The following is an 18,297-nucleotide window of genomic DNA, read 5'->3' on the forward strand; positions in this document are numbered from 1 at the left end:
TTTGGCAAATGTTTGAAAATCACTTTTTATTGGCTGCTTCATTACAGGAGTTGCATGTTCTGTTAAGAGTACATTACCATAATCTAATCTAAATGTGATTTATGTCATTCTGAGCACAGTGGTAGATGCCCTAATGGTTACGCACCCAATGCATATGGGTCTGGTAAATGTCTCAAATGGCCGGTAAATTCAAATCTTCTCGGTCACGTTGTCCGGCGACACATTTTCAGAACAGAAACTCTTTCCTAGAGGCACCAACTTTAAGGACTTTTGGAGATCATTCCACATGAGGCGCAAAAAAAAAGATTGAAGGGATCTCCAGGGTTATCCGACCCTGAGTCCGGGTCTGTTGACTTATACGCCTGAAGGTTAACAATGAGGTAAGGTATGGCGGAGGTTTATGCAAGAAGGCTTTATAGACACAAAGAGCACAATGCATCAAGACTTTCAGGGCCAGTCTACCAGCCTCTTCTGCTATTTAACGAAAGACAGGACCTGTTCCAGTAGAATAAGCCTTTTTTTGTTCATAACTAACTCATCAACATGCTTTTTGAAAGACAGCTTTTCATAAATTCACATGCCCAGATATTTATAAGCGTGGACACGATCAATGAGGGCACCATCCAAAGTACGTATGGATAAATAATCGGCTACATTTCTACGTGATTTGGAAAATAACACATACTTAGTTTTACCTGTATTAAGTACCAAATTCGTTCAACAAGGGCTTTCTGCAAAGCAAAAAAGGCAGATTGTAGCTCAGAGAGAGCCTTGTCAGCAGATAATAGCATACACAAGTGTCATCTGCATACAGGTGTATGTAAAAGAAAATCTGTGCAGATAGACCAATATTGTTTACACTACCGTTCAAAAGTTTGGGGTCACTTAAATGTCTTTGTTTTTGAAATGCTATTTTTTTGGTCCATTTTAAAATAACATCAAATTGATCAGAAATACAGTGTAGACATTGTTAATGTTGTAAATGGCTATTGTAGCTGGAAACGGCAGATTTTTAATGGAATATCTACATAGGCGTACAGAGGCCCATTATCAGCAACCATCAGTCCTGTGTTCCAATGGCACGTTGTTTGCTAATCCAAGTGTATCATTTTAAAAGGCTAATTGATCATTAGAAAACATTTTTGCAATTGTTAGCACAGCTGAAAACTGTTGTGCTGATTTAAAGAAGCTTTCTTGAGACTAGTTGAGTATCTGGAGCATCAGCAATTGTGGGTTCGATTACAGGCTCAAAATGGCCAGAAACAAAACCTTCTTCTGAAACTCGTCAGTCTATTCTTGTTCTGAGAAATGAAGGCTATTCTATGCAAGAAATTGCCAAGAAACTGAAGATCTCGTACAACGCTGTGTACTACTCCCTTCACAGAACAGCGCAAACTGGCTCTAACCAGAATAGAAAGAGGAGTGGGAGGCCCCGGTGTGCAAGAGGACAAATACATTAGTGTGTAGTTTGAGAGATAATAGTACCCGCAAAACACCAGTCTCAACTTCAACAGTGAAGAGGCGACTCCGGGATGCTTACCTTCTAGGCAGAGTTGCAAAGAAAAAGCCATATCTCAGACTGGCCAATGAAAAGAAAAGATTAAGATGGGCAAAAGAAAATAGACACTGGACAGAGGAAGATTGGAAAAAAGTGTTATGGACAGACGAATCGAAGTTTGAGGTGTTCGGATCACAAAGAAGAACATTTGTGAGACGCAGACCAAATAAAAATATGCTGGAGGAGTGCTTGATGCCATCTGTCAAGTATGGTGGAGGCAATGTGATGGTCTGTGGGTCCTTTGGTGGTGGTAAAGTGGGAGATTTGTACAGGGTAAAAGGGATCTTGAAGAAGGAAGGCTATCACTCCATTTTGCAACGCCATGCCATACCCTGTGGACGGCGCTTGATTGGAGCTAATTTCCTCCTACAGCAGGACAATGACGCAAAGCATAGCTCCAAACTATGCAATAACTATTTAGAGAAGAAGCAGTCAGTGGGTATTCTGTCTATAATGGAGTGGCCAGCACAGTCACCAAATCTCAACCCTATTGAGCTGTTTTGGGAGCAGCTTGACCTTAAGAAGTGCCCATCAAGCCAGTCCAACTTGTGGGAGGTGCTTCAGGAAGCATGGGGTGAAATGTCTTCAGATTACCTCAACAAAATTGACAACTAGAATGCCAAAGGTCTGCAAGGCTGTAATTGCTGCAAATGGAGGATTCTTTGACGAAAGCAACGTTTAAAGGACACTTATTATTTCTATAAAAAAATCATTATTTCTAACCTTGTCAATGACTACATTTCCTATGCATATTGCTATATTTCCTATTCAAACTCATTTCATGTATGTTTTCATGGAAAACAAAAGGAATTGTCTAAGTGACCCCAAACTTTTGAACGTTAGTGTATATAGACAGTACAAACTACAGGACCTAAAATCGACCCATGTGGGACACCCTTAGTAATATCAAGGAAACCTGATTTAACACCATCAGAAGAAATGCATTGTGTCCTGTCTGACAGGTAGTTTTCAAACCAAATGCAGGCTTCCTAACGGCTGCCTGTCTACGAATTAATAATGAATGGTCAACAGTGGCGAAAGCCTTCAACAGGTCTATAAAAAGGGTAGTACAATGCTGCCGTTAGTCCATGCAATTTACAATGTCATCTGTAAGCTGAGTGTTGATTTAAAGATTCAAAAATGTTCGCTAGGCAAGACAGTTTTGAGATTGGGAGATAATAATTAATGTCAGAGGGGTCACAACCTTGGTGGTGGGGACGGAGCACATGGGCAGCCGTCCAGATCCTAGGAATAGCACCCAAGATAATTTTCAGGTAAAAGATGTGTCAATGATTCCACAATTAGGGGAGCAGAAAGCTGCAGCAAGAAAGGATTAAGCAAATCAGCCCCTGAGGATTTTTGTTTTAGCAGGGCGTCTAGCACATAAGTAGAGTTGTTAAAATGAAAACAAAGATTCACTAGAAGTTGATTGATCTTCCATCATGCTAACTAGAGGCTGGGAGAGGGAAGAGCAATCGATTGACTGACCAGGTTCAATTAAACCACAATTTATTTCAAATAAAAGGCCTGCAGAAACTACATGTTGATTTAACCCTTTCCTGCTCAGTGTAATGTTTCGCTTTTTACTGGACCATGACCTCGGTGTGCATAAATTTGAATGATTTGCTGGTGTCAAACCTTATATGAAAACATGATACGTACTTAGAAACAGCTCTTTCAAATGATATGACTCACAATAGCACCACATCAAATTGTCATCAGTCAAGAAAAAACACCTGTGAAAATGTGTATCTTATACTGCCATTTACAAAACGTTCTAATGATGATAGAGAGAAACTTGGAGCATATTGAGGCTTCCTTATTTTGTAAGGATTGATAATCTGAAATCAGAATAGAAATACCTTTTACTCTAAATTGGTTAGACGTTTCAGTGACGATGGTATTTTTCTCTTTTGATGGAATGTTCTGTGATCAGACACTATCTGGATATTAAACAAATATCTGCACCAAAACAATTTAAATATAGCATTTCGTCTCACATTATGATAAGACAAACAAGTGATATCATATTAATAAAACAATAACTTTATTTAAAGAATAATCTTAGGTGAATACATTCTTATACAAACCTGAAAACGAAGACATTTGAAATCGCTATCATAACCGTAACATTATACAATATTAATTAAATGTCAAAGATTTTACTAAGCCACAGTATATATACAGTGCATTCGGAAAGTATTCAGGCCTTATTCTAAAATTGATGAAATTGTTTTTATCCCTCGTCAAGCTACACACAATACCCAATAATGACAAAGCAAAAACTGTTTTTTAGAATTTTTAGCAAATAAATTAAAAACATTTACATAAGTATTCAGACCCTTTACTCAGTACTTTATTAAAGCACCTTTGGCAGCGAGTACAGCCTCAAGTCTTCTTGGGTATGACGCTACAAGCTTGGCACACCTGTATTTGGGGAGTTTCTCCCATTCTTCTCTGAAGATCCGCTCAAGCTCTGTCAGGTTGGACGGGGATTGTCGCTGCACAGCTATTTTCAGGTCTCTCCAGAGATGTTCAATCGGGTTCTGTCTGGGCCACTCAAAGACATTCAGAGACTTGTCCCGAAGCCACTCCTGCATTGTCTTGGCTGTGTGATTAGGGTTGTTGTCCTGTTGGAAGGTGAACCTTCACCCCAGTCTGAGGTCCTGAAGACTCTGGAGCAGGTTTTCATCAAGGATCTCTCTGTACTTTGCGCCGTTCATCTTTCCTTCGATCCTGACTAGTCTCCCAGTCCCTGCTGCTGAAAAACATCCCCACAGCATGATGCTGCTGCCACCACCATGCTTCACCGTAGGGATGGTGCCAGGTTTCCTCCAGACGTGACGCTTGGCATTCAGGCCAAAGAGTTCAATCTTGGTTTCATCAGACCAGAGAATCTTGTTTCTCATGGTCTAACAGTCCATTAGGTGGCTTTTGGCAAACTCCAAGCGGGCTGTCATGTGCCTTTTTAATGAGGAGTGGCTTCCGTCTGGCCACTCTACCATAAAGGCCTGATTGGTGGAGTGCCTCAGATGGTTGTCCTTCTGGAAGTTTCTCCCATCTCCACAGAGGCACTCTGGAGCTCTGTCAGAGTGACCATTGGGTTCTTGGTCACCACCCTGACCAAGGCCCTTCTCCACGATTGCTTAGTTTGGCTGGGCGGCCAGCTCTAGGAAGAGTCTTGGTGGTTCCAAACTTCTTCCATTTAAGCATGATGGAGGCCACTGTGTTCTTGGGGACCTTCAATGCTGCAGACATTTGTTGGTATCCTTCCCCAGATCTGTGCCTCGACACAATCCTGTCTCGGAGCTCTACGGACAATTCCTTTAACCTCATGGCTTGGTTTTTGCTCTGACATGCACAGTCAACTGAGGAACCTTATATAGACAGGTGTGTGCCTTTCCAAATCTTGTCCAATAATTGAATTTACCGCAGGTGGACTCCAATCAAGTTGTAGAGGCATCTCAAGGATGATCAATGGAAACAGGATGCACCTGCTATATGGACACTTAATCGCTATGGTGCTTTTTAATGGTAGATTTACAAACATACACTGTTCAAATACTAAAGTGAACACTAAAATAACACATCCTAGATCTGAATGAATGAAATAATCTTATTAAATACTTTTTTCTTTACATAGTTGAATGTGCTGACAACAAAATCACACACAAATTATCAATGGAAATCAAATGTATCAACCCATGGCGGTCTGGATTTGGAGTCACCCTCAAAATTAAAGTGGAAAACCACACTACAGGCTGATCCAACTTTGATGTAATGTCCTTAAAACAAGTCAAAATGAGGCTCAGTAGTGTGTGTGGCCTCCACGTGCCTGTATGACCTCCCTACAACGCCTGGGCATGCTCCTGATGAGGTGGCGGATGGTCTCCTGAGGGATCTCCTCCCAGACCTGGACTAAAGCATCCGCGTTGGTGGATGGAGCGAGACATGATGTCCCAGATGTGCTCAATTGGATTCAGGTCTGGGGAACGGGCGGGCCAGTCCATAGCATCAATGCCTTCCTCTTGCAGGAACTGCTGACACACTCCAGCCACATGAGGTCTAGCATTGTCTTACATTAGGAGGAACCCAGGGCCAACCGCACCAGCATATGGTCTCACAAGGGGTCTGAGGATCTCATTTCGGTACCTAATGGCATTCAGGCTACCTCTGGCGAGCACATGGAGGGCTGTGCGGCCCCCCCAAAGAAATGCCACCCCACACCACACCACACCACACCATGAGATGACCCACCGCCAAACCGGTCATGCTGGAGGATGTTGCAGGCAGCAGAACGTTCTCCACGGCGTCTCCAGACTCTGTCACGTCTGTCACATGTGCTCAGTGTGAACCTGCTTTCATCTGTGAAGAGCACAGGGCGCCAGTGGCGAATTTGCCAATCTTGGTGTTCTCTGGCAAATGCCAAACGTCCTGCACGGTGTTGGGCTGTAAGCACAACCCCCACCTGTGGACGTCGGGCCCTCATACCACCCTCATGGAGTCTGTTTATGACCGTTTGAGCAGACACATGCACATTTATGGCCTGCTGGAGGTCATTTTGCAGGGCTCTGGCAGTGCTCCTCCTGCTCCTCCTTGCACAAAGGCAGAGGTAGCAGTCCTGCTGCTGGGTTGTTGCCCTCCTACGGCCTCCTCCACGTCTCCTGATGTACTGGCCTGTCTCCTGGTAGCGCCTCCATGCTCTGGACACTACGCTGACAGACACAGCAAACCTTCTTGCCACAGCTCGCATTGATGTGCATCCTGGATGAGCTGCACTACCTGAGCCACTTGTGTGGGTTGTAGACTCCGTCTCATGCTACCACTAGAGTGAAAGCACCGCCAGCATTCAAAAGTGACCAAAACATCAGCCAGGAAGCATAGGAACTGAGAAATGGTCTGTGGTCACCACCTGCAAAACCAGTCCTTTATTGGGGGATGTCTTGCTAATTGCCTATAATGTCCACCTGTTGTCTATTCCATTTGCACAACAGCATGTGAAATTTATTGTCAATCAGTGTTGCTTCCTAAGTGGACAGTTTGATTTCACAGAAGTGTGATTGACTTGGAGTTACATTGTGTTGTTTAAGTGTTCCCTTTAAAAAAATTTGAGCAGTGTATTTTCATAATTGGGTGACACATTTACCTTTAGCTATACAGAATATCTCACCACCATCTCCTCCTCTCTGTCCTTTATTCCTTTCTCCAGCGCTCAGAGAGAGGGGCTGTCAACAGTTTAGTGAAATATGTTTTGTTTGCGAAAACAGCTACCCAGATTTAACTTTGGTTTCCAAATTAAGCACTGGGTAGCTGCAGAAACAGGGTTGGAGATCCCAGGGCATACAGAGTTTGGGTGCAATGTCACCTGTTGCGCAACGAGAGCATGCTCCTCAAACAGTGGTTGATGCGTGGAGTGGAATAAGCATTCTTATATTTATTTCTCAGCTGCTCATATTCAGCACATGGTCTGCTATACAACTGAAGTAGCCTAACAGGCATCATTGGAAAAACGTCCTGGCGGGTAAGCGTGCGGCCTCCATTTGCTATTCGAGTGCATACAGATGACATGTTGTTTTTCCCCTGCCCCATTTCCGGACCATTGATAATGGGCCATTCTAAATCAAAACTAATTTCACATGTTAGTAAAGATTAAAATGAGAATAGTCTGATGGGTGAACATATGATCACTTGATGAGAGAACAGCTGGTGCAGCCTGAGGCAAGGAACAGAGCGCAAGCTTCTTTTGAGACTTTCTCAAATCATCAATAGCCTATAGTCGCATCATGCAGCCCATATCTTTTTTGATTTCTAAGACATTCCAAGATTTGTATCATTCACAACTGTTTCAAAATAACTCAATCTAGTGTATCGGACCTGTTTCAAATAATCACTTTTACGCTCAATTTAGCCACTTCATATGCACACTCGCTCCGGAATGGGAAAAATATCATTTTTATTTTGTTCAGCCAAGTTCAATTTAATTATTCTTAGTATAAAATCTGACATGTATAATAGATGTTTTTGCGATCTAAAACTCGTATTCCTATTAACTTCCAGTGTACAGTCGTGGTCAAAAGTCTTTGCATATACTCCAGAATGTTATGAAGAGTGATCAGATGAATTGCAATTAATTGCAAAGTCCCTCTTTGCCATGAAAATGACCTTAATCCCCCCCAAAAAACATTTCCGCTGCATTTCCGCCCTGCCACAAAAGGACCAGCTGACATCGTATCAGTGATTCTCTCGTTAACACAGGTGAGAGTGTTGATGAGGACAAGGATGGAGATCACTCTGTCATGCTGATTGAGTTAGAATAACAGACTGGAAGCTTTAAAAGGAGGGTGGTGCTTGAAATCATTGTTCTTCCTCTGTTAACCATGGTTACCTGCAAGGAAACACGTGCCGTCATCATTGCTTTGCACAAAAAGGGCTTCACAGGCAAGGATATTGCTGCTAGTAAGATTGCACCTAAATCAACCATTTATCGGATCATCAAGAACTTCAAGGAGAGAGGTTAAATTGTTGTGAAGGCTTCAGGGCGCCCAAGAAAGTCCAGCAAGCGCCAGAACCGTCTCCTAAAGTTGATTCAGCTGCGGTATCGGGGCACCACCAGTGCAGAGCTTGCTCAGGAATGGCAGCAGGCAGGTGTGAGTGCATTTGCACATACAGTAAGGCAAAGACTTTTGGAGGATGGCCTAGTGTCAAGAAGGGCAGCAAAGAAGCCAATTCTCTCCAGGAAAAACATCAGGGACAGACTGATATTCTGCAAAAGGTACAGGGATTGGACTGCTGAGGACTGGGGTAAAGTCATTTTCTCTGATGAATCCCCTTTCCGATTGTTTGGGGCATCCGGAAAAAAGCTTGTCCGGAGAAGACAAGGTGAGCGCTACCATCAGTCCTGTGTCATGCCAACAGTAAAGCATCCTGAGACCATTCATGTCTGGGGTTGCTTCTCAGCCAAGGGAGTGGGCTCACTCACAATTTTGCCTATGAACACAGCCATGAATAAAGAATGGTACCAACACATCTTCCGAGAGCAACTTCTCCCAACCATTCAAGAACAGTTTGGTGACGACCAATGCCTTTTCCAGCATGATGGAGCACCTTGCCATAAGGCAAAAGTGATCGAAATGTTGGATCCATGTCCAGGAAACTCCCCAGACCTTAATCCCATTGAGAGCTGGTGGTCAATCAAAAACCCACAAATTCTGACAAACTCCAAGCATTGATTATGCAAGACTGGGCTGCCATCAGTCAGGATGTGGCCCAGAAGTTAATTGACAGCATGCCAGAGTGGATTGCAGAGGTCTTGAAAAAGAAGGGTCAACACTGCAAATATTTACTCTTTGCATAAACTTAATGTAATTGTCAATAAAAGCCTTTGACACTTATGGAATGCTTGTAATTATACTTCAGTATACCATAGTAACATCTGTCAAAATTATCAAAAAACACTGAAGCAGCGAACTTTGTGAAGACCAATACTTGTGTCATTCTCAAAACTTTTGACCACGACTGTAGTGATAGCAGCTTTATCGCAATACCGGCCGAATTTCTGCCTGCTTGAATGACTATAGCTCAGCTTAACATGACCCTGGGAATCATTAGAACATTGCTCAGAGATGCACAAAAAGAATATAACATTCAAAATGGTGTCTCTTTCCTTTAACAGAGTTGCTACACTGGGTGTGTAACGGTCGCGTACCAAAAGCCTCCCATCGTTGCTCACACGGCCAGTGCAGCAGATTACATTTAGTACAATGGGAGTGTATCCCTCGCGACTCATGCCCGGCAAATATTGCATGTCCTGTGTAGCAGCTCACTTAGGCACAAAACAGGCTTCACACATTTACATAACATTTACCCCTCCCCTCCTCCAGGGTGTACCCCACGTACGACTTCGCCTGCCCCATCGTGGACAGCGTGGAGGGCGTGACCCACGCACTGCGCACCACGGAGTACCACGACCGCGACGACCAGTTCTACTGGGTGATCGAGGCACTGGGCCTGCGCAAGCCCTACATCTGGGAGTACGCCCGGCTCAACCTCAACAACACAGTGCTTTCCAAACGCAAGCTCACCTGGTTTGTCGACCAGGGTTACGTCGACGGCTGGTGAGTCAACCTAATACCCTTTCCACTCGACAGGGTTATGTTTTTAGTAGGGCTCACCGTAGCAACATTTTGGCAATCCATAAATGAGTATCTGTGTTTTTAGTTGACAAGTACAGGTAGTACCACTCTGTTTTCCCTGCTTAACGGCTGGAGTAAATGGTCACTTTTTTGATTTTTGAGACCTGTTAGTAAAATAAAGTAATCTTAATTATTAATTGAAGGCCCAGATCCAAATCTAATGTTGTTTTCCTCTGCCTCAGGGATGACCCCCGCTTCCCCACTGTCAGAGGTGTCCTGCGCAGAGGAATGACTGTCGAGGGCCTCAAGCAGTTCATTGCTGCCCAGGTGTGTGTGTGTGTCTGTCTCATGGTCTAACAAACACCGCTGTAGTTCGGCCACCTTCCACTGCAGATGCGGAATGCCGACTTAGGCGGATGCAGTGGATTGAGACGCAGCCCATGCAAAAAAACATAACTCTAGCTAAACTGACAGATTTTGATGGGGATTTTTTTATTCTTTTACTTCGATTGAATAACAGGTGCATCAATAGACTCAAAAGGCCCAGTGCAGTAAAATGTGATTTTCCTGTGTTTTCTATACATTATCAGTCAAAGGTTTGGACACACCTACTCATTCAAGGGTTTTTCTTTATTTTTGCTATTTTTTACATTGTAGAATAATAGTGAAGACATCAAAACTATGAAATAACACATATGGAATCATGTAGTAACCCAAAAAGTGTTAAACAAATCAATCTATTTTATATTCAAATAGCCACCCATTGCCTTGATGACAGCTTTGCACACTCTTGGCATTCTCTCAACCAGCTTCACCTGGAATGCTTTTCCAACAGTCTTGAAGGAGTTCCCACATATGCTGAGCTCTTGTTGGCTGCTTTTCCTTCACTCTGCGGTCCGACTCATCCCAAACCATCTCAATTGGGTTGAGGTCGGGGTATTGTGGAGGCCAGGTCATCTGATGCAGCACTCCATCACTCTCCTTCTTGGTAAAATAGCCCTTACACAGCCTTTTGGTGTGTTGGGTCATTGTCCTGTTGAAAAAAAAATGATAGTCTCACTAAGCCCAAACCAGATGGGATGGCGTATCGCTGCAGAATGCTGTTGTAGCCATGCTGGTTAAGTGTGCCTTGAATTCTAAATAAATCACAGACAGTGTCACCAGCAAAGCGCCCCAACACCATAACACAACCTCCTCCATGCTTTACGGTGGGAACTGCACATGCGGAGATAATCCGTTCACCCACACCGCGTCTCACAAAGAAACAGCGGTTTGAACCAAAAATCTCCAATTTGGACTCCAGACCAAAGGACAAATTTCCACCGGTCTAATATCCATTGCTCGTGTTTCTTGGCCCAAGCAAGTCTCTTCTTCTTATTGGTGTCCTTTAGTAGTGGTTTGTTTGCAACAATTTTACCATGAAGACCTGATTCACAGTTCTCCCCTGAACAGTTGATGTTGAGATGTGTCTGTTACTTGATCTCTGTGAAGCATTTATTTGGGCTGCAATTTCTGAGGCTGGTAACTCTGACCTCTGCAGCAGAGGTAACTCTGGGTCTTACATTCCTGTGGCGGTCCTCATGAGAGCCAGTTTCATCATAGCGCTTTATGGTTTTTGCAACTGCACTTGAAGAACCTTTCAAAGTTCTTGAAATGTTCCATATTGACTGACCTTCATGTCTTAAAGTAATGATGGAATGTTGTTTCTCTTTGCTTATTTGAGCTGTTTTTGCCATAATATGGACTTTGTATTTTACCAAATAGGGCTATATTCTGTATACCCCCCTACCTTGTCACTACACAACTGATTGGCTCAAACGCATTAAGAAGGAAAGAAATTCCACAAATTAACATTTAAGAAGGCACACCTGTTAATTAAAATAATAAATAAATAAATAGGTCATTTAGCAGACGCTCTTATCCAGAGCGACTTACATGAGCAATTAGGGTTAAGTGCCTTGCTCAAGGGCACATCGACAGATTTTTCACCTAGTCGGCTTGGGGATTAGAACCAGCGACCTTTCGGTTACTGGTACAACGCTCTTAACCACTAAGCTACCTGCCGCCCAAATGCATTCCAGGTGACTACCTCATGAAGCTGGTTTAGAGAATGCCAAGTGTGTGCAAGCTGTCATCAAGGCAAAGGGTGGCTATTTGAAGGATCTCAAAAATCAAAAAAATAAATGATTTGTTTAACAGTTTTTTTGGTTACTACATGATTCCATATGTGTTATTTCATAGTTTTGATGTCTTCACTATTATTCTACAGTGTAGAAAATAGTAAAAGTAAAGAAAAACCCTTGAATGAGTAGGCGTGTCCTAACTTTTGACTGGTAGTGTATATTTCCACACTGAGGTTGGAGTAATACTGTGAAATTGTGAAAATGTTGATAATGCCCTTCTAGTGTAAGAGCTGGTTGAAAAGACTGCCTGAAGTTTCAGCCTGAATTGGTGGAATGGAGTTTTGGCCTGCCTGGTAAATTACTTAATAGACCAATAAGAAACAGTTCCAAACTTCTCTACCAATAACAGCTACTTTTCAGTTTACCCATCCCCATTCAGACCACTCCCAGAAATCCTTGCTTGAGAAATTGCTATCTGCTAAGAAGCTATTTTTTATTTTATTTTTTTGACCACTTCAATTGAACACAATCACAGTAATGTACTTAATTGTTACCCAGATAGGATTTGATATTGAGATAAAAACGGCTGCATTGGACCTTGTAATGAACTACTGTTTTTAGTCTGTTCCGCCTTTTATTTTGTTGTTGTTTCCATCTTTGAAACCATCTGTTCTTTCACACTCACCCAGGGTGGATCCAGGTCCGTTGTCAACATGGAATGGGACAAGATCTGGGCCTTTAACAAGAAGGTATGCATGCATGAATACCGATCTTCCCCTTTCTCTACACACCGATTTGGACTAGTTTTGATTGAACCCTGCCCCTTTGAAACCCACTGTATTTGAAGCTGGTCAGATCCAGTCTAAGAATCAGCAAATGAAAATCAGTGGTAGATTTTACGAGACTGGTATTGTATGGTTTAGCCATATTTAAACGCTATTATTAAAGGTTTGGTTGCCTAAATTGGTTGGAGCAGAAATAAATGCACTGAATCCCAAAGGAAGCTTATTACATGCATGCAAGCACACACATACACTTCGTTCCTCTAATAGCTTGCATGGCTGCTTTCCTATTGTCGTGTGCTCTTCTTTCCCCCCGTTCCTTTCCCCCTTTTCCTCCCCTCATCCCCTGCTTTCCACCAGACCTGGGATAACCATAGTTTTAGCTATGCTTTGTGGAAAGTACAAAAAAATCAGGGGGAACAAATAATTACTTTGGAGATGACTACAACTATTTGAATACAGAGCCCCAATAATGACAACTTTTTTTTAAACTATTGGAATACAGATCTCAGAAAGTGACTGCTTTTCCATACTATTTGAATACAGATCTCAGAAAGCACCTACTTTTTACAAATATTTTAATAAAAGTGACTACTTTTCTGAAACTATTGGATTGGCTGCCTTCAACTAATGGCAGGGCTGTATCTGGAACTTTATGTTGAAGATGGAAATATAATGAATAAAGCACACGCAAATCTCTGCTATTTCAATCTCTCTGACAGTCATATATGATCTACACAATACATTTCTATTTGAACATTTTGTAAATGTCCATTATCCTGAATGTCCATAGGTGTACATAATCAAGTTAAATCAATTATATTTTATGCCGATACGTATGAATACGTTGTGACACTCATCTACTTTGACTCTTTCAAAATGCCACTGAAAAGCTTGAAAGCTTCAATTAATTATATGATACATTTGGTAATGTAGTGTATGTGGGCACCTGCTCATCGAACATCTCATTCCAAAATCATGCTTTGTGCACAGGGGCATTGTCATGCTGAAACAGGAAAGGGCCTTCCCCAAACCACCATTATTCCTCCTCCACCATACTTTACAGTTGGCACTATGCATTGGGGCAGGTAGCGTTCTCCTGGCATCCGCCAAAGCCAGATTCGTCCGTCAGACTGCCAGATGGTGAAGCGTGATTCATTGCTCCAGAGAACGTGTTTCCACTGCTCCAGAGTCCAATGGCGGTGAGCTTTACACCACTCCAGCCGACGTTTGGCATTGCGCATGGTGATCTTAGGCTTGTGTGCGGCGGCTCGGCCATGGGAAACCCATTTCATGAAGCTCCTGACGAACAGTTCTTGTGCTGATGTTGCTTCCAGAGGCAGTTTGGAACTCGGTAGTTAGTGTTGACACAGAGGACAGACTGGTTTTACGCGTTACGTGCTTCAGAACTCGGCGGTCCTGTTCTGTGAGCTTGTGTGGCCTACCACTTCGCGGCTGAGCCGTTGTCGCTGCTAGATGTTTCCACTTCACAATAACAGCACTTACAGTTGACCGGGCAGCTCTATTAGGGCAGAAATTTGACTAACTGACTTGTTGGAAAGGTGGCATCCTATTACGGTGCCACGTTGAAAGTCACTGAGCTCTTCAGTAAGGCTATAATACTGCCAATGTTTGTCTATGGAGATTGCATGGCTGTGTGCTTGATTTTATTCACCTGTAAGCTACGGGTGTGGCTGAAATAGCCAAATCCTCTCATTTGAAGGGGTTTCCACATACTTTTGTAGATATCGTGTACCTGAAAATACTGCAGTGTTCTTTATTCAAACACACACTATACCATCTATAAAGGGATAGTTTACTCAGAATCAGTGGTGGAAAAAGAACCCAATAGTTGTACTTGAGTAAAAGTAAAGATACCTTAATAGGAAATGACTCTAATAAAAGTCCCCCAGTAAAATACTACTTGAGTAAAAGTCTAAAAGTGTTTGGTTTTAAATATACTTAAGTAACAAAAGTACATTTCATTGCAGTGTCAAAAGTACAAGTATAAATCATTTCACATTCCTTATATTAAGCAAAGCAGACTGCAACATGTTCTTTTTTTAAGGATAGCCAGGGGCACACTCCAACACTGACATAATCTACAAACAAAGTATTTGTGTTTAGTGAGTCTGTCAGATCAGAAGAGGTAGGGATGACCAAATCCCCGTCTTATCTTGGCTCACTGGTCACCATAGCAACACCCACCCGTAGTCTGCGCTCCAGCAGGTATCTCACTGGTCATCCCCAAAGCCAACACCTCCTTTGGCCGCCATTCCTTCCAGTTCTCTGCTGCCAATGACTGGAACGAACTGCAAAAATCTCTGAAGCTGGAGACACTTATCTCCCTCACTAAATTTAAGCATCAGTTGTCAGAGCAGCTTACCAATCACTGCACCTGTACACAGCCATTCTGAAATTAGCCCACCCAACTACCTCATCGCCATATTGTTATTTATTTTGCTAATTTGCACCCCAGTATCTCTATTTGCACATCAACTTTTGCACATCTATCATTCCAGTGTTAATTAAGAAATTGTAACTATTTTTGCACTATGGCCTATTTATTTATTGCCTTACCTCCATAACTTACTACATTCGCACACACTGTATATATATTTTCTGTTGTATTTTTGACTTTATGTTTTGTTTACCCCATATGTAACTGTGTGTTGTTGTTTTTATCGCACTGCTTTGCTTTATCTTGGCCAGGTCGCAGTTGTAAATGATAACTTGTTCTCAACTGGCTTACCTGGTTAAATAAAGGTGAAAATGTTTCTCTTGAAGTGTGTGAACCATTTTGGACCATTTTGGACCATTTTCCTGTCCTGCTAAGCATTCGAAATGTAATGAGTACTTTTGGGTGTCAGGGATAATTTTTTTAGGAATGTAGTCAAGTAAAAGTAGTCATAAATAGTAAAGTACAGATACCCAAACAACTGCGTAAGTAGTACTTTAAAGTATGTTTTACTTAAGTACTTTACACCACTGCTCAGAATACAAGCTAACATGGTTTTCAACCTACCTTGGCTTTAGTTGATTCAAGAAGGCAGTTATGGGATATTTAGTTTCCTTTCGACACTTAATATCCATATTGTGGGTACAGTGCCTTGCAAAAGTATTCATCCCCCATTGCGTTTTTCCTATTTTGATGCATTTCAACCTGTAATTTCAATTGATTTTTATTTGGATTTCATGTAATGGACATACACAAAATAGTCAATTGGTGATGTGAAATGAAAAAACTAACTTGTTTCATAAAATTACACAAAATAATTAATGCAAAAGCGGTGCGTGCATATGTATTCACCCCCTTTGCTATGAAGTCCCTAAATAAGATCTGGTGCAACCAATTACCTTCAGAAGTCACATAATTAGTTAGATTGCACACAGGTGGACTTTAAGTGTCACATGATCTGTCACATGACCTCAGTGTATATATACACCTGTTCTGAAAGGCACCAGAGTCTGCAACACAACTAAGCAAGGGGCACCACCAAGCAAGCGGCACCATGAAGACCAAGGAGCTCTCCAAGCAGGTCAGGGACAAAGTTGTGGAGAAGTACAGATCAGGGTTGGGTTGTAAAAAAATAATCTGAAACTTTGAACATCCCACGGAGCATCATTAAATCCATTATTAAAAAAATTGAAAGAATATGGCACCTCAACAAACCTGCCAAGAGAGGGCCGCCCACCAAAACTCACGGACATGGCAAGGAGGGCATTAATCAGAGGCAATAAAGAGACCAAAGAGAACCCTGAAGGAGCTGCAAAGCTCCACAGCGGAGATTGGAGTATCTGTCCATAGGACCACTTTAAGCCGTACACTCCACAGAGCTGGGCTTTACGGAGGAGTGGCCAGAAAAAAGCCATTGCTTAAAGAAAAAAATAAGCAAACACGTTAAAAGGCATGTCGGAGACTCTCCAAACATATGGAAGAAGGTACTCTAGTCAAATGAGACTAAAATTGAGCTTTTTGGCCATCAAGGAACCGCCATGTCTGGCTCAAACCCAACACCTCTCATCACCCCGAGAACACCATCCCCACAGTGAAGCATGGTGGTGGCAGCATCATGCTGTGGGGATGGTTTTCATGGGCAGGGACTGGGGAACTGGTCAGAATTGAATGAATGATTGATGGCGTTTAATACAGTGAATTTCTTGAGTGAAACCTGTTTCAGTCTTCCAGAGATTTGAGACTGGGACGGTGGTTCACCTTCCAGCAGGAAAATGACCCTAAGCATACTGCTAAAGCAACACTTGAGAGGTTTAAGGGGAAACATTTAAATGTCTTGGAATGGTCTAACCAAAGCCCAGACCTCAATCCAATTGAGCATCTGTGGTATGACTTAAAGATTGCTGTACACCAGCGGAACCAATCCAACTTGAAGGAGCTGGAGCAGTTTTGTCTTGAAGAATGGGTAAAGATCCCAGTGGCTAGATGTGCCAAGCTTATAGAGACATACCCCAAGAGACTTGCAGCTGTAATTGCTGCAATTCGTGGCTCTACAAAGTATTGACTTTGGAGGGGGGGGGGGGTGAATAGTGAGGGGGGAAAAAGTATTTGATCCCCTGCTGATTTTGTACGTTTGCCCACTGACAAAGAAATGATCAGTCTATAATTTTAATGGTAGGTTTATTTGAACAGAGACACAGAATAACAACAAAAAACTCTTAAAGGGAGTGCTCCTAATCTCAGTTTGTTACCTGTATAAAAGTCACCTTTCCACAGAAGCAATCAATCAGATTCCAAACTCTCCACCATGGCCTAGACCAAAGAGCTCTCCAAGGATGTCAGGGACAAGATTGTAGACCTACACAAGGCTGGAATGGGCTACAAAACATCGCCAAGCAGCTTGGTGAGAAGGTGACAACAGTTGGTGCGATTATTCTCCCTCGGCCTGGGGCTCCATGCAAGATCTCACCTCGTGGAGTTGCAATGATCATGAGAACGGTGAAGTATCAGCCCAGAACTACACGGGAGGATCTTGTCAATGATCTCAAGGCAGCTGGGACCATAGTCACCAAGAAAACAATTGGTAACACACTACGCCGTGAAGGACTGAAATCCTGCAGTGCCTGCAAGGTCCCCCTGCTCAAGAAAGCACATATACAGGGTCGTCTGAAGTTAGCCAATGAACATCTGAATAATTCAGAGGAGAACTGGGTGAAAGTGTTGTGGTCAGATGAGACCAAAATCGAGCTCTTTGGCATCAACTCAACTCGCCGTGTTTGGAGGAGGAGGAATGCTGCCTATGACCCCAAGAACACCTTCCCCACCGTCAAACATGGTGGTCGAAACATTATGCTTTGGGGGTGTTTTTCTGCTAAGGGGACAGGACAACTTCACCGCATCAAAGGGACGATGGACCATGTACCGTCAAATTTTGGGTGAGAACCTCCTTCCCTCAGCCAGGGCATTGAAAATGGGTCGTGGATGGGTATTCCAGCATGACAATGACCCAAAACACATGGCCAAGGCAACAAAGGAGTGGCTCAAGAAGAAGCACATTAAGGTCCTGGAGTGGCCTAGCCAGTCTCCAGACCTTAATCCTATAGAAGATCTGTGGAGGGAGCTGAAGGTTTGAGTTGCCAAACGTCAGGAGACTTGTCCCGAAGCCACTCCAGCGTAGTCTTGGCTGTGTGCTTAGGGTCGTTGTCCTGTTGGAAGGTGAACCTTCGCCCCAGTCTGAGGTCCTGCT

The 18,297-nt window shown here is 42.9% G+C and overlaps 1 protein-coding gene across 3 annotated transcripts in view; it reads left to right on the forward strand.

The window, feature by feature from the left end:
• The window catches only part of eprs1 (glutamyl-prolyl-tRNA synthetase 1), an 86,178-nt gene that overhangs the window by 15,424 nt on the left and 52,457 nt on the right, over nt 1-18,297 (forward strand). For all 3 annotated transcript variants that reach the window (XM_041855654.2, XM_041855651.2, XM_041855653.2), the window contains exons 10-12: nt 9,439-9,672; nt 9,933-10,017; nt 12,503-12,562. In XM_041855654.2, the coding sequence (XP_041711588.2) occupies nt 9,439-9,672; nt 9,933-10,017; nt 12,503-12,562 (379 nt within the window). The remainder of the gene's footprint in view (nt 1-9,438; nt 9,673-9,932; nt 10,018-12,502; nt 12,563-18,297) is intronic.

This window comes from Coregonus clupeaformis, chromosome 29 (genome assembly GCF_020615455.1).
Source record: "Coregonus clupeaformis isolate EN_2021a chromosome 29, ASM2061545v1, whole genome shotgun sequence".
Classification (NCBI taxonomy): domain Eukaryota; kingdom Metazoa; phylum Chordata; class Actinopteri; order Salmoniformes; family Salmonidae; genus Coregonus; species Coregonus clupeaformis.